General features: G+C 34.9%; 2 protein-coding genes across 2 annotated transcripts in view; one reads left to right on the top strand and one right to left on the bottom strand.

Moving 5' to 3' along the window:
• The window catches only part of PARPBP (PARP1 binding protein), a 47215-nt gene extending 29526 nt beyond the window's left edge, over positions 1 to 17689 (top strand). The window contains exons 9-12 of the mRNA XM_086740148.1: positions 3392 to 3570; positions 6739 to 6820; positions 16560 to 16710; positions 17361 to 17689. Of these exons, the coding sequence (XP_086596274.1) occupies positions 3392 to 3570; positions 6739 to 6820; positions 16560 to 16710; positions 17361 to 17689 (741 nt within the window). The remainder of the gene's footprint in view (positions 1 to 3391; positions 3571 to 6738; positions 6821 to 16559; positions 16711 to 17360) is intronic.
• Positions 17690 to 18048: 359 nt separating this feature from the next.
• On the bottom strand, positions 18049 to 19335 carry PMCH (pro-melanin concentrating hormone). Its single transcript, XM_010117669.2, has 3 exons — positions 19087 to 19335; positions 18370 to 18571; positions 18049 to 18098 (listed from the first exon to the last, which is right to left on the bottom strand). The coding sequence occupies exons 1-3, from the start codon at positions 19333 to 19335 to the stop codon at positions 18049 to 18051; spliced, it is 501 nt and encodes a 166-aa protein (XP_010115971.2).
• Positions 19336 to 25866: the final 6531 nt, after the last annotated feature.

The following is a 25866-nucleotide window of genomic DNA, read 5'->3' as shown; positions in this document are numbered from 1 at the left end:
TGGCAGCTAGCCAAGGTCAACCCACCACAGTCCTTTGTGGTGCTCAATGTAGGGCCTGAGAAATCAGATAAGACGGTAATTGGGAGAAGTAATGGGCAAAATGTGGACTGAACATTGCTAGACAGTGGTATAAGTGTGAGGAATTTTTGTTATTGTAATGACACCAAGCTGTGTGGTGCCATTGACATGCTGGAAGGGAGGGATGCCATCCAGAGGGACCTTGACAGGATGGAGAGATGCGCCTGTGCCAACCTCATGAAGTTCAACCAAGCCAAGTGCAAGGTCCTGCAGGCTCCTGGGTTGTGGCAATCCCAGGCACAAATACAGGCTGGGCAGAGAATGGATTGAGAGCAGCCCTGAGGAGAGGGACTTGGGAGTGATGGTGGACGAGAAGCTCAACATGAGCAGGCAATGCGCTCCTGCGGCCCAGAAGGCCAACCGCATCCTGGGCTGCATCAAGAGGAGAGTGGCCAGCAGGTTGAGGGAGGTGATTCTCCCCCTCTACTCTGCCCTGGTGAGACCCCACCTGGAGTACTGTGTCCAGTTCTGGAGCCCCCAACATAAGGCGGCCATGGACCAGTTGGAGAGGGTCCAGAGGAGGGCCACAAAGATGATAAGAGTGGTGGAGCACCTCTCCTGTGAGGACAGGCTGAGAGAGGTGGGGCTGTTCAGCCTGGAGAAGAGGAGGCTCCAGGGAGACCTGATAGCGGTCTTCCAGTACCTCAAGGGGGCCTACAAGAAAGATGGGGAGAGGCTGTTCAGTAGGGCCTGTTGTGACAGGACGAGGGGTAAGGGTTTCAAAATAGAGGCAGGTAGATTTAAATTAGATATTAGGAAAAAATTTTTTACAATGCGAGTTATAGAACGCTGGAACAGGTTGCCCAGAGAGGTGGTGGATGCCCCATCTCTGGAAACGTTCAAGGCCAGGCTGGATGAGGCTCTGAGCAACCTGATCTGGTTGGAGATGTCCCTGCTCCTTGCAGGGGGGTTGGACTAGATTACCTTTAAAGGTCCTTTCCAACCCTAACCATTCTATGATTCTACTTCTGGTGAAGGGACAAGAGGTGGAGTGTGTGTAAATTGGCTACCTTTGTCTGTGTTGTGATGATGCTATTTTGAGTTTGGTGCAGGGATTTTTTTTTTTTTTTGATGCTGTATATTAAGTTTGTGAAGATTATGTGATGAACGTATATTTTAATGATAGCTCTCAAATATGTGATTCACAGAGTTGAGGGGTAGAAAAGGGAGCTTAAACAAATATTAAGAGACTGATAGCAAATTGCATATTTTAGTGGAACTTGGTCTGGAAGAACATTTTACTAAGCATATAGAGAAGTAGGTTACCATTACTAATTAAAAAACAAAACCAACCAAACAAAACTCCACAAGTTTTCCAAATGAATTTGAGCTGTATAAAAATGGATCATCTATATCGTTTCATTAAGATCTCAGGACAGCAAAGATTAACGCTCTGTGCTGAGTTTCATGAATAGCTTGGTTTTTTGAACTGTGTTTTGGTTTTTACTTTATAAAGAAACCCCCAAACTCTGCTATAATTTTTCAGAAAAATTGTTTCATATTCAGAATAAGTTCTGGTTTTGAATAGGATGTTATGTTTTTTTTTTCATACCTAAAAGGTTGAATCATTTCTTTGAGTCAAAATGTAAGATATGATCTTAACTGTAGAGCTGAAAATGATGCCTACACTAGCTCCTGGGAAGGCTACTTCCTCATAAAATGTACCTGAAAAGAGTTATACTTTGTTAGAAAAATATTTGCTTTTCTCCTGGCAGTGGCAGTTTTCTCCTATTGTTGTTCAATTTTCCTGCAAATACATGTTTTATAAGAATATAGAGCTTCAGGAAAAGTTGTTATTTTATGCTGAAGGAAGCACTACTTTGTGTTGATGCCTGCACAAGTGACTAATAGGAGTTGTTATTAATTTCTTCCTGAGATAATTACTACTGTAACTGGAATCTGACTAGTGTTTCTGAAACTAAGCAGAATAGTGTGGAGTAGCTGATGGTCACTACCCTTGAAAGACTGATCAACTATTTTCTTGAAAAAAAATTATTTGAATCATGATTTTAAGCTTACTAATAAACAAGATTTTTAAGGCAGGGATTATTGTCTTGCCTAAAGTTCTTATCGTGCCTTGCACAATAGAATTTTGGTCCATGGTTAGTACAAGTCACTGTTGTAGTACATGAGATTTCTCAAGGTCATCTTTTCGCAGTTAGGAGGTTATGTTATATTCCAAAGATTATTGTTTCCTTTGTGTATAAGCAGTCAAGATGATGCCAAATTTGTACTTTTATCATTAAAACAAATTTACCGTGACACACATGACATTTCATAAAAATCTATGGTGTGGTGATGTAATGATTGAAGAGGTTCAGAATAAATTTTGAGGAAATTAAATGGTACTGAAATAGGCCAATTCTGTACAGCCAAGTAACAACCATTTCTGTAATTGCTATTTCTAGCTATTGATTATAACTTATAGTAACTGACTGACATGTGTTGCTATGGTTTCTTGAAAGCTACATACACTAATTGATGTAATCAAATAGAGAGAGAAATAGAATTTGATCTTTTCAAGGCTGTGTTTAAAAGCAGTTAACTGATTAGATAAATGCAGTTCATTGCTTGTCCTGTCCTTCTGAACAAAGTTAGGCTATTCAATGTTTCTGCATATTGGTAAATAAGAAAAGCCTATAGTTTTAAAAAATCTACTACTGTATATTAAGCACTGAATTTCTGTATGGAACTCCTAGTAATTTTAAAGAAAAATATAGCAAACTTGCAATTTTTGCAGTCCCATAGTGGCTATGGAGTTCTACATCTGTACTGCTGACTGTAGCTTAGAGCACTTCCAGATGTGGATTATTATTTTCTTTAAGGAATCCTTTATTCTTGTTGAACACAGTGAGGAATTCATCCTGTTCCAAACAACAGGAGATTGTGCCGAGTACCCCTGTTGTCAAATCTTGATGGAAATCTCACTTTTAACCAACTGTTTTAGCAGATTCAGTTAGTCAGAGGAGTTGGACTTCACCAGAATGTGTTTGTGTATCCCATAGCACTCAGATTGGTTGTGAGAAAATATGTTATTTTCTGCTGCACGGTTTCATCACAGATTTGTATATTTATCTGTGTGACTTGCTCATCAGTGTATACCTCCAGCTGGCAGTGATCTAAACTCTACTAATTGCTTGGGATGAGGAAGAAATTTTCCCATGGGTGCAAGTTCCCCATAAATGTTTACTGGGAAAGGGAAGGAAGGGATTCTCATCCTTGTGCTGATACGGGTTGCTTTTGGAGGTGAGCTATTGGTCTTGCTTGCTGACATTTCCTGTTGTATGTTCCTTTTAATTTTATTTACTTTCAGCCAAAATTGCATTCCATAAATCATGGCACTGTGTATTGTGGTAGAGATACTGTAAAGGTCTTACTAATTCTTTTGGATGAAGAAGCCGTCAATCCACCTACCCAGAACAAAGCAGAACTATTATATAATGATGAAAGCCTAAATTTCTTTGGGACCACCTCTGTTTTGACACTCTTCAGGTGAGTACTGGAAGGTTTTTGTGTTTGTATTTGTATTGGGTTGGGTTGTGTTTTTTAAAAGATCTTTAAAAGGCTAACAAAAGCATTGATATTACTTACACAAAGCAAATGACCGAAGTGTAGTTTTTCATGACGTTAGATGTAAAGGGAAAGCATTCTTAAAAGAGTCTCAAGTTCTTAGAAGTGTTCTAACTCCTCATTTGCGTTTTCTGTATCTTCAAGATGCTTTTGTAATATGGAATTTTTGAGCTAGTACACTTCTGGGCTGCACAAAATCCATGAAGGAATATCCTTTGCAACAAGCCTTCCAAATACTGGCCTCTTAAGTTGAGTTTGAACTCCTAAGTTCAAATACTGTCTGTTCAGTAGCTAATTAGATTACTATTCAATTTGAAGATGTTGAAAAAAATTCACATGCATGAAGATTTATTAGGGTCTGTAGCTGATGGCATATTTTGACTCTAATGGTGAAAGTTACTTTTGAGTAGTAATAAAATCAAAAGAGGAGAGAGAGGAGAAGAAAAAGAACTCTCCATGGTGGCCAGCTGGGAAGTAAAGCAGCCAGGGTTCCCAGATAAGAAGCCTCTGTAGTACAGTGGTTGGTACCCTGGACGCACTTTTCCCGGGGTAACTATATTGTCCTCATAAGGACCTGCTCAAACCTCTTATTGATTGTCCCTGCTTTTGATACATTTAATGGTGATGGCAGCTGCTGTTCATCAGGGCACAGGCTGCGTGGCCAGTTGCTTATTAAGCTCTATGCATGCACATTTTTTTGGTTCCCTAACATACAAAAAGAGTTATAATGAGAAAGGTAGGAAACACGAGGAAGAAGGGGATGTTTCTTATGCTACTGGCAGTTGTTTCCTATGAGAGCCCATCATAACAACACTATCCAAATTTGCTGGTGCAAGGCTGTGAGGATAATAGCAAGGGAAGAGAGAAACAGTGATAGGTCCTAAATTGGAGCATGAAGGATCCTAAAAGTGAAATAATTTAAGGATTTCATTAGATTTATTGTTTGACTTCTTTTATGAAATCAAAGGAACAAGCACATTCTAATAAAACTTAAAAAAATTAATTTCACTAATAAGAATTCTAAATAAACCTGTAATAATTTTTAATATAAAAGGCAGCTTGTAGCAATGTGTTGTGGAGTATTTCTTTCACCTCTCAAATATCTGTGGATAGCTGTAGCTATACGTTTCTGTTTCATTATGTAACAAGCTTAAAATAACCCTGATTTCAGTCTCTTACTTTTCCATTACTTCAGATTCAAGGAATTTGATCCACATTACTTTTTAAATGGTTTCATTAATTTAATAAACCTCACCGTGGTTGTATTTTTATCAGAATGAAAAGGAGCTTAATCAGATTTAGGTTAATGCTCTATGTGAATGGAATTAAGGCCCCTTCTGAATTAAACACTGCTGTTTTTCAGAGCTAGAGATCTTGATTTTTTTTTTTTTAAAGTAACTCTTTAATTTAAAATGGGTTTTAAACCACTTGTTTCTGAATGAGAGTGCCCACTGAGTACTTTGGTTTAACTTACCTGTTTTGATTTTTTTTCCAGCTGAATTAGTTTTCTTGATTTTTTTCCCCAAAAGCATGAAACGTTTTTTTGACTTAAAATCTTCTCGTGTAGGTGTAAGCAGGTACTGCTACTGGGAAATTTATATTGTAATCTAGACAGTTCATGTGTTTTCCTTAGTAATTCTTAGTGGTCAGTTTGGTTTAGACTTTATTTTCCAGTATTTTTTAATTATTATTTTTTTTATACTTTGAAACTGCATGCAAGGCAGAAGTGTGCTATTTTTCCTATACTATTTTAAAATTTTTTACGCAAACATAAAAATGTAGTGATGATATTGAAATCAAAGTAAGGTAATTCTGATATATTTAATTATATTATTTATGTTTTAGAGTGAAATTTTGCATGACCATGGATTATGTATTTTTGTATTTTTGCAATAAAAGATCTCTTTTTCTGTTTTTTTTTTCAGGTTCAACAGGTATTTAGAGTTTTGGGCAACTTTTTGTTTACTGATGTTTTTTATATCATTCCCATCATCTTACCATCCTATTAATGTTAAAGCCAGTCGCTACTACTTGCTCATTTCTCTTCTTGCTTTTAAAAATTTCTTTCTATTTAGGGAATATCCATGTTGATCTGATGTACAAAGCAAAGAATCTCTTGAAAACCCATTTCTGTGGGCACTGAAAAGGAAACTAACCTATCCATGCACTGGAGAATCAGTGATGATTTAATCAGTTGCTTATCCTGAGGAATCATGAGTTGTTGGAAAAGTGAGATGCTGAGAATTTTGTCATTACAGGTTACAAAGAGGACTCACGAACCAGAACAGCAGCATAGATAGGAGCATGCTAAAGCTACATATTTTGGCAATTTAAATAGCAAAAACATTGCAAAGTCCTGCAGAAATTTTGCACCACAGACAAATAGAAATAAATAAAATAAAGAGTGAGCTAAATAAAATAAATGTTATTTATGGAATAATTGAATAGAATAAGCTAAGTAAACAAAATAAAGAATGAGTTATTTTTTAAACAACTGTCCTCATATGCACACTGGCCTGTGATGAGCATAAACTAAATGGAGAAGTAATTATTTACAGATGCACAGCTTAGTTCTTTTTGTTTGAAGACCAAAAAAATCTCTCTTATGTTCATCACTTTTTTTTTTTACATTATATACATCAATTTTTTTTTTCATTAATCTATGTAACTATTCACATACTGAAATGTAGGAGGATGGAAGCATTTTGTTTATGTGAGTACTTCTATTGAAAAGTCTGTAAATCTGAGGAAAAGTATTCTGGATGTCAACGAGATGCTATTCAAGGGGATGTAAGTAGAATGGTGACTTGGTAACTCATCACTAGCATTACAAATAATAATATGGTGGCTGCAGACCTACAATATAGTAAACATACTGCAAAATGATACCAGAAACTGTAGGTTTGTTTTCATTATGCTGTCTTCAGTTCTCACAGTACATGTGGTTACTTAGGAAGGGAGAAAACAAAGTAAGACTTGGACAGTGAAGATACTTGCCTTGCTGTTTCTGAGGAATTTGGTATGGTAACTGTTTTTCCTAACTAATTGCTTTTACATGTTCTCAGTACTTCTTATCTATTTTTAATATAGATCTCCAGCACAATCCAATGGATCTTCTCCAAAACCTCTTAGACAACGTATTCAGAAATCTATGGATGAAAAAAAAAATAAGGTACTGTATAGGAATTGCTGTGCAACTATAGAAGCACTGACATAATAGTGCTAAAATGAAAATAAGAGTGTTAAAACTTTCAAATACTTGGCCGAAATGTGTCCCATAGCTGAAGAAATGTAATTGTGATTAGTGGTAATTGATCCAACCCAAACAGTGTTTTAATATGAGTGGAAATATCTAAAACTTCAGAAGAGAGAGACTTTAAACTTAAAGTCTTCTTAATGAAGATCTCTTAATGGATATATACTGAGTTAATCTGTATCTCTTCATTTAACCATCTATGTAGTTCAAGACTATAGAAATAAAACTGAAGCTCTGTGAAAAGAACAAGAAAACTGAACACAGACACCTAATTTCAGTTCTGATAGTAGAGGCATTCTGAAAGTGTAATAATGACATTTTCTTTGGATTTTTTGGGGGATGCTTTTTATTTGTAACATTCTGAGGACATTTCCATAACATTGCTTTGTGAACAATAGAATAAAGATGCTAATGTTTGCTATTTTGTAAATGAAATGGAACGTTACAAGAGTATGTTGGTATTATGAGGCACACTATTAGAAGAACAACTGAAATGTTTCTTAAGAATGCAATATTGCAGTATACTGCATTTTACGTACCCTTTTTTTCCTCAAAATTGTCAGACTTGAATGTTGGGACTGTGGAAGGAGACAGAGCCTGTATCTTCCACAGTATTTCAACAGAGAGCTAAATAAAAGTACTGACTTTATATATATATATATATATATATATATATATATATATATTTTTTTTTTTTTTTACAAACTTAGTCCTGGCGAGAGGTAAAAACATAACTGTAATGAGTATATAAGGAAGAAAACAGAGAAGTTTTAAGCCATCAGAATTGGTTCTAGAACAGCGCAATGGAAAATATCTTTCTGCCACCGGACATAAGGGGAATTTTAATGTATTACAAGTCTGAGAAGTAGAAAGTTATTAAAAGGAAGTAAAATGAAAAGCACTGTCAATATTTCCAGTATGTGTTTTAAATATACTCCAACTTCATTCTGAGTGTTTTTTTTAGAATGGAGGTAGGATGTATGAAGGGCATTTTGGATACATGCACTAATTATGGTGAAATGTAACTTAAAAATAGGCAAACATAGGCAAATTATGAAAGATTGAAGCTGATAAAGGATCTTCATTATATTAATTTTATGATAAACAGTGTATTTAAATTGCAAGTTTACTCATCAAAGAGCAAAAATGTGATACGCTGTTTGCATAATACTTTGAAATAGATAGTTTTCTTAGATAAGTGTAGGTTTTGTAATTGGATTCATGTAATGTAGAAATGTAGGTTTTGTAATTGGATTAATGAACAGCTGTGTTCAGTATCAAAGTAAAAAAATTATTATCTGATGTCACATTTGAGACCTTTACTGGAATCTTCCAAGTTTCTTGACACAAACTATCAAAAATATGAGTCTTGAGGCTGATTCGTATTATGAAACTATTTTAACTTTTTTTTTAAATACCTTTTTTTACTCATCAAAAATACCAGATTAGCTTCCATGATTTCTGTGCAAATAGTGGTTCTTTCAGAGGTCTCTGAATAATTGAATGAGTTCTACTTCAGGAGCAGGAATTGCATGCAAGGGTTCATCATGGCACTCTCCTTTGCTGCTTTTGTAGTGCCTGACTCTAATAAGGGTTCTGTGACTCCAATGATCCTTGTTAATACCATACAAGAATCTGACTTTTTCTGTAGGACTCTTGTCCTAGTCTTGCTTCACCATGATTGATGAAATAGAATGTACCTGTAGCAAAAAGAATGAAATACCTAGTGTTTTTAGCTAATAATTTTTGAGATCTTTCAGTCAACTTCTAGAACAGATTTTGGTGCTCATGAGGTGCCCAATATAATTGAGGATGACTGTACTGAAATATAAATGACCTTTTGTCTTATGAAAGTGAAAATTCACAGAGAATAAGCAACAAATGTAAAGTCTGTGATTCACGTTTCTAAAATTCCTTTGGCATCTTAGAAGATTGTAAATCTTGCTTATAGTGTTATCTTCTGTAGATTAAATCTGTGATAGTGCACTGTTCCTCTACTTTAGCAATGTGGATGGTATCGTGATTAAGATGTTAAACTGAATGTCTGCTCGTATCTTAGAGAAACATTGAGGCTGCTAAACTGCCTCTAGTAATCACAATCAGTCTTCTTTATGGCTCTCTTCCAGTGTATCCTGTTGTACCTGAGACACAAAGTACAGCATGGAACTGAGGCTAAATAGCTCAAGATGTTTTTCCATTTAAAAAAGATGAAAATAAAAATCATGCAGCTCAGAGTGTAAATGCTCCTCAATTATGTATCATCATAGAGTCCTCTTACTCAAGATAAGATGTCTGAGTGTTTCACATTATGTTTGCAGTTCTCTCTTCTGTGTATCAGCCAAACATTGCAATCTAAACTGTACTGCATTCCTGTGAAGTCTGGAATTATTCTTCTAGTATTCCTGTGTTCAATTTAGTCTTGCTTCTCCTTCCAGTCCACTAAAATTGCTGTTGCCAAACAACTAATGACTTTTCTAACTAAAACTTATCTCTGCCATTCATCTTTGATCTTTCTCCTCTCCTGCTTTCTTTCTTGAAATGTTAATCTTTCTTTTTGACTTTTTCTAGTTTACTTTCTACCTTTCTAACAATTTCTAGAGTTTCTTTTGCATATTTCTACTCCTTCCTTTTCTTCCTTTTTCTGTTAAGGCTTTATAGGGCCCTGTCTCTCTCTTCTCTTTCTGTGCCTTCTTTGTGGATGAATACACCTACAAACAGAAGTTCAGCTATCATCTTTATATGAACAGTTCACAGATCTACATGTGACCTAAGTGTCCCTTCTGTCAAAACTGGTATCTTTTGTTACTTCTGTACCATCCTGTGAATACCCAGCTATTGATCTTGAGGTGGGATGTCTATCTTTCATGGTATATCTAACCTTGAGGACAGTATCCTACCTGTTACTTTTTCACTCCATAACAACTCTGGAATATTTTCTTCTTTATTCATATGTTCATTCAACTATAACTTATTAAAGGTTCATTTTGCTTTTTCATGTTCTGCCATGTTTTTTTTTTTTTTTACTTGATATTTGGAGCTTTAGCCTATCTTTCTTCACTGAGATTGCTGTACAAAAAGTTGTTATCAAAGTGATTAGATGCTAGATGCCATTCTTCTGTTTGCATCTCAGTCTGTTCCTTTAATTTGTAGTAGATACGAGCTACTTGTTTTAACCTTTCCCAACCCATTGATTATTTCTAATTTGTTTCTTGAAGATATCTGCCCTTGCTTACATTCAGCCTGTTATAGCAATCTTCATTGTACATTTGTTAATTTTCAGACTAGCTTTCAGCTGTCTGGTTTATACCGTTTCTTGTGGCTGAAGAGATTTTCCAATAGGTATCTGCAGAACTCATTATCCTTCTAAACCTTTTTTAGTACCTTTAAATCAACCTCAACCTATCCCCAAAACTTAGCAGTGCTTTGTGTTGAGATGGATGCCCATTGCAATGACTAATTTCAGTTCTTTTATGAATCCATATATTTCTTGTCTTGGATTGTAATGTCTCTTGGTAGAAATAAATTTTGTTCTGTCTTTACTGTGCAGCACATAGCACAATGAATTCCTTGTCCCTGACCATAGATCTCAAGTGTTGTAGTAATATTTATCACCTTCTTACACTGAATATTAGTCTTCATTATTATGCAACCATCTTGAAATGTGTACAGGTTGCATGTAGAATTCACAGTTGTAAATTCTGTTATGTATAATGCACTCATTTTAACAATTGAATCAGAAGAGATAGCATACGTATGTTTTTTGAATAAGACAACAGCAACATGAACTTTCTTGTCAATGTCAATGACTCTTCTGAGAAGTTTCTTATGCAGTATGTGTTATGGTAGCATTAGTTCAATTTTTACCATGCTACCTCTTACAAGTGATTGGACTATTAGTCTATAGTACAAGTTCATGATCTCTCATTAGAACATGTCCTGTAAAAGTCTCCTTTTCCATGACATTTGAGAGGGGAAGAAAAGCACAGTAGTGATTATTAGTTTGGTTATATGCTGAGTCTCATCAAGATGTATATGTGGAATAAAGAAATTTAGAACCATCTAGGAAGTGAAAGGAGAAATATTTCTCTAAATTAAAAAATGAAAAAAGAGAGATGGGGAAAAAAAATCATTATGCCCCCTCCTTCCTTAAAGAGGAACTGATCTCCCACAGCTTCTGCAGAATTATGTGGATAAGTGCAGATTGATAACATTTAGACCTAGAGCACAACATCATACATATGTGTTTGATATCTAAAAATATGGAGAGTGGATAAAGTAAATGGGTAGCTATGAACTGGAATCGGTGTTTAAAAATAAAATAAATCTGTGGGTATTTCCATTGTGCCAAAATAAATTTCTGGCAACAGTGAAAGACAAAGAAATATTTTTGTCTTTCAATCGTCACTAAATACTGGAAGAGATGCAGAAAGATCACCTAACTGTAACTGCATTTGTTAGAAGCAAAGCTGTCACTCTTATCCCTTCAAGAGAAAGGAGTCTGGGGAACTAGCATGTTGCATTCTTTCATTCCCTCCACCAGAAGCACGTAAGAGTAATAACAAGAAACTCAGTCTTCCTTTGAGAGACAATTTAGAGTTTCAAGTTTATCTGTTGTGTAAGTGAAGTGTTTTCTGGGGAATGGTATTTTGTGGAAGGAGGCTTTAATTCAGAAAGGGCTATAGAACACCTATTATGTTCTATATGTTTTTATAGAGTTCTGTTATGTTATGTCTATTGTTGTCAGTTGTGCTTTTCACTCCCTTCTGCTTTATAAAAATATGTAGAAAGTTTAATTGGACAGGGGAGAGGTATTTTCTCTAAAAAGGGTTCATCCAACCTTATGTCTGCTTCTTTGAATCATACTTCCATCTATCTGAAATGGGTAGATACCCTGTTGTTTGACTACTTATTTTGTTTATTTCAATGGGGTTATGCAAGTCCTGCTGATTGGTGAGAGAGAGAGGAATGGAAAGACTGTTACAATCACCTGCTTTGTTTAGGTTAAAGAGCAACTTAAGACAACTGAAATGTGGCATAGTATTTTCATCTTTCTTGTGCATCAGAAGAGATTAAACTTTCAAGTTGTAGGTAAAATACTGTTCCTGAACCAATGGGGTTGGGTGAAGCTGAGAATTTCAGGAGTTAAGAAGGAAGGAACAAAACCTATTAGGCTGTGAGCATGCAATATATGAGAGAGTAACAGATCTTTTTTTTGGTAAAATTAAGATTGTTTTGGCCTTTTGATACATTGTTTTAGAAATTCTGCTGCATTGTTAACACATTTACCCTGAAACAGCTGCAAGGACTTTCAGTAGTTTGGCGTGTTTTTTTTCTTAATGCAACTGGAGACAACTTTTCCTATATGAGGCACTATTTCCCTCCAGTTGGGAACATAACTGTAGTTTTAGTTTTAAAAAAGAATTTGTGGCTTAAGGACTCTAACAAATCTTGGCATGCTTCATGTTCATTGTAATTTTACTGTGTATAGAAATCCTTCCAAGGAAAGAGCTCCACAAAGCAAAAAATCCCAGTTTGCCTTTCTCATGTGACTTGTTCATGCCTATGTAAAATGACTTAATATCTAGCTTCATGCGTTGCTGTTATTTTTCATTGCTTAGTTCTCTAAATGTTGTTACTGGAGAGAATTGTTTTGCCTGTTTGTGATTCCAATACAAATAAACTGTGACTTGGAAAACTATCTAAAGGAAGTCATCAAGAGTTTTCTGTATGCCCACTATAACTGTTAGCAGAAAATTAATTGTAATAGAGAAAACAGTCTTCCTCAGGTAGTAGTCTCATCTATTGTAGCAAGAAATATTTATTTCTAAGTGGAAGATAACTATGGAGAAAACTAAGCTTGACTAGTAGTTTCAGTGTGTATGGAGTATGCTAAAAATTACTATCTAGAGAAGAGAGGGGGAGGGGAGAAAAAGGTTACATTCAGCACAAAATCTGAAGAAAGTCTTTATTATTAGCATCAGTTGATAAACCACACTTATGTAGAAAATACATTTTTGTTTCTACAAGACCCCTAAACTACTTTCCTAGGGATCTGTAGCTGTGAGTTCTGAGTACTTTCAAAACCCAATAATGAGGTGATTTGAGGCTAAATGTTCTCAAAACAGTGGTAGGTTAATTTGGGATAGCAAAAGGCTGACACAATGTCATGCTAAAAAAGTTTGATAGTTTTAGTACAATAAAAGCTTGCTATTACCTGAGCTATCCAGGACATTTTTCATGTTTGAATAACATGATGCTTTGGTTTGGCAATGATACTTCCCACTTATTGTTTTGTTACTCTTCACTTTGCGCTCCCTTCACTTTTTCAACTTTTTCTTTCACTTACCTTTAATATTTCTTTTCTAAAAGGACAAGGGTAAGGGTGGAGAAAAGACATTTTCCTCTTCCAAATAGTACTCTAATTGTTTGGCTAGAAAAGAAAAACATGTGTTTGTTGTTACTGATGTAGGTTTTCAAATTCTATTATGCCATTCCAGTGTATAAAACCCAAACCAAATCTCAACATTCTTACTGACTAAATATTGGCAGTACTGTCTGTATGCAGATGCTGGAAGGAGATCTGGAATAGATTATCAACTAACTTTTAGAAATAAATAGAGCATGCACCATTAATATTTCATATAAAAGTGAATGTTTTATAATGGCATCTTGAACAACTGAAAAACTTCTCTAGATATAGAAGTCAAGATGGGAGAATGCTGTGCCTTATCTACTCATTAGGACAACTAATTGACCTACATGTTCTGAAACACTGTCTTAAATTCTGTCATACTTTCTTGCAACTGAATAGCCGTAACTACAAACCCCTTTTTCTGAAATGCTGCAGAATTTCTTTCTTTGTATAGGTATAACAGCTACATCCCACTTGCTTGTGAAGAGGAGAGGTGATAGTAAGTGTGAGTTCATTGCACATTTATGTGTAACTGCTTGGTTAGCAAATTGAGTTTCCAACATATTTTTGCTCTCCCAGAGACGTGGGTCGTTGGGTTTCTAAGAGCTATTTCAAGCTGTTGACAGATTTCATTGTGTGTGCTTCAATCAAGTTTTAAGTTGCTCTTTTTTTTTTCTTTAGAAACATTCCAGTGAAGCTCTACTTTTTAATTCAGCACTAGAGTTGTACTCTTTTATTCTGCTTTCAGGCCATTAAAATTTACTTATTGCTACCTCACTCAGTGTAATACAGTTGTTTTTACTAGTGAATATACATTCCTAGACTAGTTGGGAAGGTTGACCGCTTCATCAAATTTTGTATTGCACTCTTGATTTCTATATAGTGGTAGCATGAGCTGAAGCAGTCATATTTGGTAGAGTTTTGTGTAAATGTTTGCAAATGACTACATGGTATGTGATGCAATATAGAGTGAAGTTTTGAGGCATATTTCAAGCTTCAGTGAGGTTGAAACAGATGGATTTGTGCTGCAAGTCCTTTGGCTCCATGTATTCTAGTCCCTGCAAACTTGAATTAGTGAAGTGTCAGATGGGGGTGGTAGAAAGAAACCCTCATGTCCCAAGAAATAACTGGATTTATTGTTGGTAACTATCAGGTTTTGTTGCTCAACTTTGTCCTTCATGCTGTGGTTATTATATCTTCATCAATTCAGCACAAACTGTAGCTTATTTGCTTCTTGCAACATGAATATGTGATAGAACTCTGTGGAAGTTATTGTTCCATAATTTTTGATGTGTGTCATTTGCTGAAGAATAATTAAGAATTGAGGGAATTTTAAAGGATTTAAGATGAAGTGTTTAAGAAACATAGCAAATATATTTTTCATTAATACAGTAACCTTAAAGAAAATGTAAGCCTCATATTCTTAATATTATAATTGTAGAATAGGACATTGATTGTTTAAACTAGATTAGAGTTGCATTTTTAATTATTTCAAATTCTTAAGCTTATTCTCAGTATATCTTCTCTGTCCTTCAAAACACTTACTGAAAAGAGTATAAAGTTAATGACATATGCTTAACGACTCAGTGAGCTAAAACATAAACTTGAAGTGCAGAAAACCTTGTAAATGTATATTGTCTTACCTTCTGGTAAATGTTTTAAGTATAGAGAAGATGAACACTTAAAAAAGATTATAATTGTTGAGAGTCAGGGCGGCTAGTTCTCCCTGTTGAATTTACCTTTCTCAGGCTGTTATGTGGCACAGAGAAATTGCAGTTTGGGAGTGATGGGCAACGGGGAAAATTGGGTCTTTTTAATTCTTGAAGGCCATACTGAGTTTAAAGCAAAACTATATATGTAAAGACATATTAAGTCAGAAAGAAGAGTTATGCATCTGTAAATAAATGGGATTTTTTTTTCCCAAAAAGACTGCAGGTGTGTTCACCTGGCCAACCGCACTGTCATGAAGAGATACTTAGGTTGCACCTGAATGATAAAAACCTAGAGCCTGTTAACTTATATGGATGAAAACAGTATCTGATGAAAGTGGCACAAACAGTGACTGAATTTTGTGGAGGAAGCACCCTGTGAGAGGAGGTTCCTGGGAATGTATTCTTTTCTTTCTTTCAGTCTAAATCAGAGATTTTGAGATGGGAGAAGAATATATCTAAAGGGTCAAACCTGAACTGTAAGATTTAAACATGCTTGTGTTAAGAAAAGTAGATTTGCCTAAAGCAAACTTTTTAATTAGAAAAGCAGCTGTAAATCTCTTATTTGACAAATCATTCTTGTTACCTATACCTATAGCAACATTTCTTTTGTGTCAATCTCTTGCTTTTTCTTTTTCCTGATATTTATACTGTAGCATCTGTTCAGTTCAAATTTATTTGAATTCACCTGTGCTGTTATTACAGAATTATTAGCTAAAAATCCCAATGTATTGTAATTATCTGCTCTGTCATAATTACCTATAAACTTCCAACATATTTTGTATAATCCAGTAGACTTTCAAATGGAAGTGAGGGCAGAATTTGTCTTGCAGAGTCTATAGCATTTGTGATAAATGGGCCAGGAAGTAGAAAGCTTGACCCTGAAATTCTAAGCTGATCTGAAGTTGTAACTTAGGTCAAACTTCCACAGTTTACACTTAAAACCACTGATTCCATATTGAGTGTATTGAAAAAATTGATTTAATTTTTTGTAGTTGAACCAAACATTTTGATTTACCTGTGCTATGAGACTAGGTTCCCTGCTTCCAAGACTAGGAGGTAGAGATGAGCATGCAGAACCAAATGCACTCATCCTATACTTGGTGTTTATGAACTGACATCTCAAAGATGATGACCTGTAGAAGTATGATAATTGACTTGAGTAGCTATGACAGCTACTCAAAACGGTAAAGTCTGCAGTCTATCAAATGAGGAGGCTAACTTTGACCGAAAATCTTAGGTTGAAGCTTTAAAAGTTAATGTGTAAATTTCTGAAAGAGATGAAAAAAAAGATTTTAAAATTATTTTAAGACTTTAACAGAATAATATATTAGTATTCTTGAGAGCCTTTACGCTTTGTAAATTAGTACTTTATAATTTTTTTTATGTAAGCTTACTAATTTTTCTGATATTTTATGTGATGTAAAAACTTTCAAGGCCAAAGAATGGGGAAAGCTATTATTTTACTAGTCTTGCAGGTGTTATCTTTTACTTTTGTAAATAATTAAAGCTAATAAAAGATTGCTATTTGCAGATGAAGCAATCTTCAATCAAATCTCAGTTTGCATGTACATACAAAAATGAGTTGAGTGAAATAAAGGCTCAGCATTTCCTCAGCAGTAGCCAAATTCCAACCTGCATACATCCTCCACCAAAACAACATTTAAAAGCTGGATATTCCACAGGTAAGGTGTAGTAAGATTGAATAAGTAAATCCTAGTATTTCAAATGTTATCAAACAAGCTTTAGTAAAACTCGAGTAAAAACACATTTTCAAGACAAAAATAGACATGTCTCATTGGTCTGTGTATGCTATGATCAGTTAAATGTCTTTGCATTAACATTGTAATGCTAACACTTTAAAAATATAAATCTGTTTGAAAAATATGTATTGATGCTATCTTGAGATTTTAAAAAATTGATACATTTTACATACATTACATAATGCTGCTTCTTATTTTAGAAAAGTAAAGCTAAGTGAAATTTGTATTTTTGCCATTTAAAAAAGGGGAAAAATTTGTTATACTTCACTATAAACCATATCAGATATACAATTTCTAGGCCCTTTAGGCTTTTTTTCCCAGTATCTTAGTTATAAATCCACTTCCCTAAGTTACTATTACATGTTTTTGAGCAAAGTAATTTTAAATTGATAATACAGTTATGAGCACATAGCAAATGTAACTGCCATGACCAGCATAGTTCTGCTTTACTGATAAAGCACCAGTTTTGATTTAAAAAATAGATGGCAGTCCTCTCATAGAAAAAGGATGAATAATCCCAGGTAACTTTTTATTTCTTCACATATGTTTCTGATATTCTTACATGACATAAGGTATGAATTCATGTCTTGATGTACCAGTGCTTGGAACTATTTCTGAAAATGTTCACCAGACTAGAAGTTATACAGAAATGGGAAAGCTGAGTTGTCAGCCAAGAAACAAGAACTCCAGGAATGAACAGATGGATTTGAATGATGACAAAGTAATCTGTGATAAGGAAAGTGAACCTTTGCAAAAAAATGCTAAAAGACCTAAGACTTCAATCAACCCTCAGAAGGAACTGGACAGCAAAATCGGTGGAAAAAGAAAACATAGCAAAGCTGCAAGCAAAAATAAGTTGATTGCTGGTCAGGCAAAATTAACTGAATTTTTTCGACTATAAGTTTTTGCTTTGACATATATGCTACTTTGGTTCAAAAGTTGTAAAATTTTGCGAGAAAAGAGTGAAATTCATGAATTGCTTCCTTTCATACTCAAATAAGGTGAAGTAGTTTGTGTGTAATATTAGATAAACACAAGTATGAATTATGCAGATGTCTTTTATTTTTTGATAACAATACATCATTAGTAATTACAGCTGTGTTCTTTTTTGATAATGAATTATATTTCCATCTACAGTGTGATAGGAAGGTATTATTGGATGCATGTGTATAGCCACACTAAAATGCAGTAACTTCAAATTACATTAAATTCATAATAAAATGCTTAATCTTCAAAGAAGGTCATGCAGATCAGTAGTTTTCAGACTTGCCAACAAGGTCGATAGACTCTTCCCAGCATACACCTGAGTGCTACAGAAAAAAATCTGAAAGTTTAAATCATTAAAGAACTAGAATTCTTTATGGCCTCTGGAAATATAAATTTAACAAATGCTTCCTCCTCTGTGCACCAAATCACAATAGATGTAAACTGGAAATGTAAGATTTCATCAGCCCTAGGAAATCCCAAACATGACATAGAATTTCTAAATTAAGCTTTATCAAATTGTTACACAGAGACTGCATTATACTTTGCCAGAATGAAATAATTTTTTTTTGTGTGTAAAAATGAAAATATACTTACTGTCAAAATATCTTCTTCCTATAGGGAATTTAGCTGAATTTTCTTCATCTGCAGTCTCCCTTTCCTGTATTGATTCAATATTTTGAATTTCAGTGTCAGCTGGAAAAGCCATGGCACCCTTCAGTGCAAGATAAGGCAGTTGCTTTCTGCTTAAGTTGATTGGCATAACATGATTTAAGAAATCATGTCTGGAACCTATGTCCTGTTTTAAGGGAAAACAAGAGCAGCAGTTTATTTATAGTCAGTTGTGTCCACTTCTTATACTTGACTTTTTATACTTTACAATTAGCAGTGCAAATATTTTTATCTTTCAAGATGATATTTTAAAAGTAATGACTTGCATTACATCTTTGGCTGAAAAGGTTTTATGGTAAAGAACATGATAAAATAATGAGTCTTACATTTGATAGCGTTAAAGACCTATTGCTTCATATAGGGTCATGCTGAAATATAGGTTTTCTTCCCTACAAATTTTGGCTACATATAGTTCTGTGAAAATGAGATTTCTTTTATTAACTGTCCAAGTTATACATTTAAAATCTCAGAATTAGATACTTACATTTGAAAATTTATTATTGACTACAGTATGCTAAACTGATTTTTTTTTTTTGTATATTCACCAGGTTATTGCTTTAAATTATTGTACTTGCTTTCTAAAAGGCTATAAGGAGAATTTCCATTTTACAATTAAGCCAAAACGTAAAACTGAAAACTCACCAAAAACTTCATGTTTCTGTCATCCTCTTCATCCAAAACGCTGCTGTCTTCAGTCTTAAAATGCTTCAGCAAAGGTATAGCTCCTCTATTCACAGTTCTGTCTCCATTTAGAAGAGTTTTTCCTAGATTTAATGTGGTTAGCAACATATCTTCATCTTCTGCCTTTTGGAGAGATTTTGAAACTGAGACTAGAAAACCTTGAGAAAAAAGAGAGAAAGAGAGAATTAACATGTATGATGAGACACACATTCTTAGTTACTTTCTGCTTGCATAGAAGTTAAGCAGTTTTCAAATTTTAAGAAAGCTTTTCCAGTTGTAAATTAACATATTCTCCATCTGTGCCCACTTTATATATTTTACAGATTGAATGGAAACTACTTCAGTGGCTGATGAGTTCACTCTTTTAAAATGACTCATATTAAGGAGTAACCTTTTTCTATAATCCTTCTAATCCCATCAGTTGTTTAGAACTACTTAAACATTGCTTTCGCATGGATAATTTGTTTCTTTGTATGTTTTTATAACAGCATAGATTAGTTCCTTTTGATGGATCAGTACAATAAAGTTCAGAGAAGAAGTGATGTCCATTCATGTTGTTTATAAAGCCTTACCCGCAGATAAGGTAATTTAAGAAAAGGAACTCATCTACAAAAGAAAGCAGGACTGTTGTAAACATGTGATCTGTCATAGTTTTTGATAAAAATTGTTTCACTAAAGAGTTGAAAAGCTTGAAAATTAACAATAGCTTAGACTGCTACTGTGTTACAGCTGAAATCATTAATTTGTATTTTGATGTTCACTATGTCAGGGTACATTAGTCAGAACTTATGTCTAGAAATCTTTATTAATACCTAAGTAATTATATTTACCTGCATTTTCTTTCTGAAAAATGACCATTCCCAGCTACAAATATAACATAGTCAGATATGCTTGTTAAGAAAAGTAAACTTCAGTCTTTCATTTTAAAAGTCTTTAAGTCTACCTATTACTCTGTGGAAGGAAATGTAGGAATTTCTGCATAACTTTTTTTTTTTAACCTTATCTGGAAATAAGAAATAAATAGAGGCCAACTCAAATGTAGCTAATTTCTTAATGTCAGTTACACAAACCACCTATTCAGTGGCTGTATGCCTCTTCACTGGTTCTCATCTCTTAAATTAATTTTTGCTTTAGCCTTTAGGTTAGTGCAGGGAATGAAACATCCTGCTAGTCAAGGCAGGACACTAGGAAAACAACCAAGAAACTGACTGATCAGAAAAAGCACTGGTTCCCCCTTATTTTCCTCCTTCACTCTCCATTTTGCTTTTCCTGCTTTTTCTCTGTACTATCTACACTAGGAACAAAATCTAAATTTTTGTTAGCAAAAGTGATTTCTTACGGTGGTTCTATCTCTTTTTTTTTTTTGGTTTCTGATTTTCTGATGGTCTTCACTAGTACCTACCACTGATGTGGTGTGAAGGGGAAAGTAAGATTCATATTTAATAGTCTAGACAAGTCTACAACACATCAATAGTAGTCACAGATAGCAAGTATATATTTTGTCTTTATAGCTGTTACAAGAAGTTGAAGGAAGATATACAAGTGCTGCTGAGAGATGTTGCATAGTCATAGGGAAGTATGTAAAGAATAGTAGTGATTCCTGCTGAAAACAGGCAATGATGCAAGACTAATCCACAGAATGAGGATGTTATGTAGAAGAACTGACCAGTGTTGTTGAAACTGTGGCAGTTTTAATCACTGTTCAGTGCTAAGCTTCCTGGAAAAGTAAAGTGCCTTGCCAAAATAACTTCTTGGTAAGACATTTCGTGGGAAAATATGTATTGCTAGACTAAGCAGATTTACATTAAGAGATATTTTGGGTACACACACTTTTCCCCAAAGAAAAAAGAAAAGTCCATTTAATCCTTTCCAGGCAGAGCATCTCTGACAACTAGAATTATTGATTCTCATTCTTTTAATTTCCTTGCTGTAGAGCCTGTACTTGTCTGGGCAATTGAAGTGGTTTATTTTATTTGACTTTAATTGCCTGGTCACAGAGAAGAAAAAATTGAAAGTCAATTGTACATGGTTTTATACTTCTCATATGACTTCCCTTTGCTAATTTGTATTCTTCCCTCACATTCAGTATTTGTACAGTTTTGTTCAATTAATAAAGCAAAAGTCATGTATGCTCTGTAACAGTCCTTTTCATTTAGCTCAACTTAGGCAGAACAGGAGGAGTGTTTTGAGGTTGCCATTGGCAGCAAATTTTTCTCTTTATATGTTGGTATATGAATTAAGAATTGGGGAACAACCTATCCACCCAGTAACTGTGTATGTGGCAAGAGTTTCTGCTTATCTGAAGCTATGGTACCCACACGTATGCAGTGTATATCAAACATGGCTTGCTTTCAAATGCTTCTCTTTCATTTAATACGAAGCACAGTGTAAATAAGAACAACTGATCTGAATCAATTGGAAACTCCATCTACAGAGTTTATTTAGTTGTCTACTGTGTCTGTAAGCTGAGGTCTATGGACGAGTATAAGATCAGGACAAACTTACGGTACTCTGACAAGTATCCTCTAGTGCTTCTTGAACTAGCTGCTAATTTTTAAGGATTGTTGAAGATCACAGGTGGTTCTAATGATAATTAGTAGAATATCCTAATTAGACTGCTAAGAAATCAATAGTGTATGTCTGTAAATTCAGTGACTTTTCTGCCTGTTCAGAGTGGTAGATAATGTTTGTACACCTGCAGATTTGCAACATACTGGGTACATCTCTTCATAATGCCTTTGGGATTACTAACACTCTGATGTCTGCATTTTTTCCTTTTCATGTGAAAATTTAAATTTTAGTAGAAAATGTGAAATGTTTTAATGTACCAGCTTCTGTGTTTTATCATAGCTTATCAAATTGGCTTTTTAAAATAGTAAATAATAACCCAGTGCTGCTTACAGAGCAATGACAATTATTTTGTGAAACTTCTTGCTTCTACGTTGTTTCTTGTTACAATGAAATATGAACTCTTAACATCTGTAATCTGATGTGGTATATGTGAGTAAATAAAATCTAGGTGATAATGTGCCTGGAATTTGTCTTACACTCATTCTGAATTCTTCTAGGAATGGGTTATGAAACAATTGTAATAGTTTGGTCTTGTAACTACTGTAATTGACATGTAGAAGTGTTTGAGCCTGATGCCTAGTATTGACTGAACAATAAATAAAACAAGTGTATCTTATCTAAAGCCATTAAAAAAAAGTATTATCAAAATTGAAAAACTTTGCAAGGCAAGAGACAGTATTTAAACAACCTTAACAAAACATTTTACTGAATCTTAAAATAGCACAAAATGCCCAGTAGCGTACTAGTTCTGATTTTAAAAGATGGTGTGTGTTGGTTTTGTTTTGTTTTGTTAGTTGGGGTTTTTTTGTAAGTTTGGATCTTGTAAATTTTATACAAACAGCTGTATTTTAGTTCTCCCCACACATACTGACTGATTTAAAACCAAACCCAAACTCTTCATAATGCGCTTGTTCACTTGTGTGATCCTCCAGGAGCAGAAAAGGAAACACAGACTGTCTCTTATTCCTGCAGAATGCAAAAGCATTGAGTTTTGTGCAAGAGACATGCATTTCCAGGGCACTTAAAAAATTTAGGTAGTTTTGAGTAACAACATAGCACTTTTCTTATGTCGATAAATAACAGAATATATTAGATTTTTTTTTTGTTAGAAAAAATAAATTTGTGGCATTTACTTGATTAAGAGAGAAATTTTGGCAATAGAGTTAACAGTATACATTGTGCATTATGTCAGAGACTTAGGTGAATCTGTTTTAATATCTGAGGCATAGATTTTTTTTTTTTTCCCTGATCCCTTTTCTTGTGTTCTTGGACAGACTAAAAAGAATGGACTGGAAGCATTAATTGTTGATTTGTCCATTTTGTTTAGCGCCAATACAAATGAAGGTAAAAAAATTCCAGAAATAATTTATTTGCTGAAGAACTGTAGTTTCTTCTTAAGCCTTGATGAGGGATTCTAGATTTTCTATACTGGTTTGGGGCTAGCCAGTTGTTTTGCATGGCATCTAGCAAGCACATTTGAGAAGCAGCTGGCTACAGACAGTCAGTAGGAAGTAATGAGGTTATAAGTGTCTGAAATCCCAACTCCTTCTTGGGTATTAGCTGTATAATTTATTTACCCATAAATCTGCTAATTTTGGACTCAGAGCCTGGGACTTTCTTCTGAATGTGGACCCTCTTTCTTTCAGTGACCTTAGCACTGCATTATATGGACTATCTATCTTAAAATACCTAATGTAAATGTTTTAGTTCCAAACCCCTCCCACCCCTACCCCAACAAGCAGGTGTTAAAGTAGAGATTCCCTGTGCTACTTAAGGAAAGAATTTCTGATCAGCAGTTCACAGGACATAACAGAGGTAATTAGCACACTTCATTATTGACTGTAGGAAATAAAAAACTCTTGCTTACCACAGATTCGTTGTTCCCTCCCTGCTGAATTGAGAGTCACCTAGGGGAAAAAAAAAGTTGATTTAGCATGAAGTAGGCACTATGCTGCTTATAATGAGACAACTTTGGACTTGTGCAGGAGCACAGCTCTAAATATTTGGAGAATTTAGTCATCTTCTGTTTATGTGACAGGGGAATATACAAGGAAAGGATGTGGATGAATCCCTGCAAACTAGGTGACTTCTACTGAATTTCTGCCCAAGACCTAAAATATCTGTTTCAGTCCTCTGTTGAATTATAGTCTATCTATTTGTAGAATGAAATATCACATTTGTTTGTGTTACAAATGAGTTTCACAGTTGGGAAAATGTTAAAATATTTTCTCCTGTTTGTTATTTTGAAAGGAATTTCAGAATTTCATTTGGAGGATGTGCATAGAAATGCCTGTATTTCTTAAGGAATTGTGCAGCAGAACAATTGAGTAATGCAGGTATAGTTCATTCTAGCAAAAGATGGCAGGCATATCGGTCACTATGTCTTTTCTTTCTTAGGATTCTTCCTACTGAATGAAATGATCTGTTCTCATGGGAATAATTTTCCAATACACTATGCTTAAAATTAAGTGTTCTTTTCAGTGTTTAAAAACAAACAAAAAAACCTCCTGAAACCAATCTTCCCTCCCAACAACTAAGTTTCTCCTTTCAAAAGACCTTTTGCAAAATGTTTTGCAAGGTCCTGCACATGGGCTGGGGAAATCCCAAGCACAAATACAGACTTGGTGAAGAATGGATTGAGAGCAGCCCTAAGGAGAAGGACTTGGGTGTGCTGATGGATGAGAAGCTCAACATGAGCCGGCAATGTGCGCTTGCAGCCCAGAAAGACACCCGCATCCTGGCTGCATTCAAAGTGTGGCCAGCAGGTCGAGGGAGGTGATTCTGCCCCTGTGCTCTGCTCTCATGAGATCCCACCTGGAATTCTGCGTCCAGCTCTGGAGCCCCCAACATAAGCAGAATGTGGATCTGTTGGAGCGAGTCCACAGGAGGGCCTCAAAAATGACGAGAGGGCTGGAGCACCTCTCCTATGAGGACAGACTGAAAGAGTTGGGGCTGTTCAGCCTGGAGAAGAGGAGGCTCCGGAGAGACCTTATAGCAGCCTTCCAGTACCTAAAGAGGGCCTACAGGAAAAACGGGGAGAGACTCTTCAGTAGGGCCTGTTGTGACAGGACTAGTGGTAATGGTTTCAAAATGGAGGGAGATAGATTTAGATTAGATATTAGGAATTTTTTTTTTATGATGAGGGTGGTAGAACACTGGGACAGGTTGCCCAGAGAGGTGGTGGATTCATTCTATGATTCTATGAACTTTATGTGAAAGAAGTCTGGTAAGGTAAAGGACTGTTAAATAAAATATTGTCCCAGGTCCTATCCATAAATTCTAGTGAAGGTGTATTTGTGTTCCACACATGGCAGTAGAGATTCTTTTCATGAGCATAATGCTCTGAGTCTGTTTGCAAGATGAGAGTTGACATACTGCACACATGGGGCTGTAAGATGAATGAATCCAACTCTGCCATAATTCCTTTTCACAGAACAGGTGTACAGTAAATCAGCAGCTTGTAAAAATCCAAATATGTGATTGTTTGTAACCTGATTTTTTTTTAATCAATAATGTTAATTTTTATTTTGTTGATGTTTTTACATTTCATTCCCTTTTAAAAATAATTGCATTTTCATCTCAGTTGTTTCTACTGATGTTTTGTTTTTACGACAAATTATAAGACTCAGGTTTTAAGAATCTTGTTTCTTGTGAAGCAATAACATTGCATTATGAGTCCACAAAGTATTTTACACTGCTTTGGATGTGAGGTCCATTCTTGAGATATGTGATTTTTTAAGTAATTTTTGACATAAACATGAAGGTCAGAGATGTTTATAAGAAGCTGTGATACATAAAGAGAACACAGAAATGCTCTAGTATAATTTTCATGTGGTAAGCTGAGTCACATACTTAAGGCCTGGGTCTGGATTTTTCGTCCTGAGTCCTAGCATAAGGAATCAGATATCTTTTCATTCTGTTATTGCGAAGTGAAATTTAAAACCTACAAAGGACCCACCTGGTATTCTCTGTTTTGTTTGCCATACCAGTCCTTGATTCTGACTATTCTACTGTTTACTCCTGCCATTCATATGGTGTTAGCACTGTGGTGTACTGAACCTTACAATATTTGCGATCTCTTAATTACAGCAGTAAGTCATTACAGCAATACTTGTGATTGTTATCCAAGATCTAGGAGTGATACTATGGTTTAGTGATTATTGTAGGCTT

This window comes from Chlamydotis macqueenii, chromosome 1 (genome assembly GCF_036417535.1).
Source record: "Chlamydotis macqueenii isolate bChlMac1 chromosome 1, bChlMac1.mat, whole genome shotgun sequence".
NCBI classification, from domain to species: domain Eukaryota; kingdom Metazoa; phylum Chordata; class Aves; order Otidiformes; family Otididae; genus Chlamydotis; species Chlamydotis macqueenii.
Note: the sequence above shows the minus strand (reverse complement) of the source record. Positions and strands in the feature narration are given on the sequence as shown.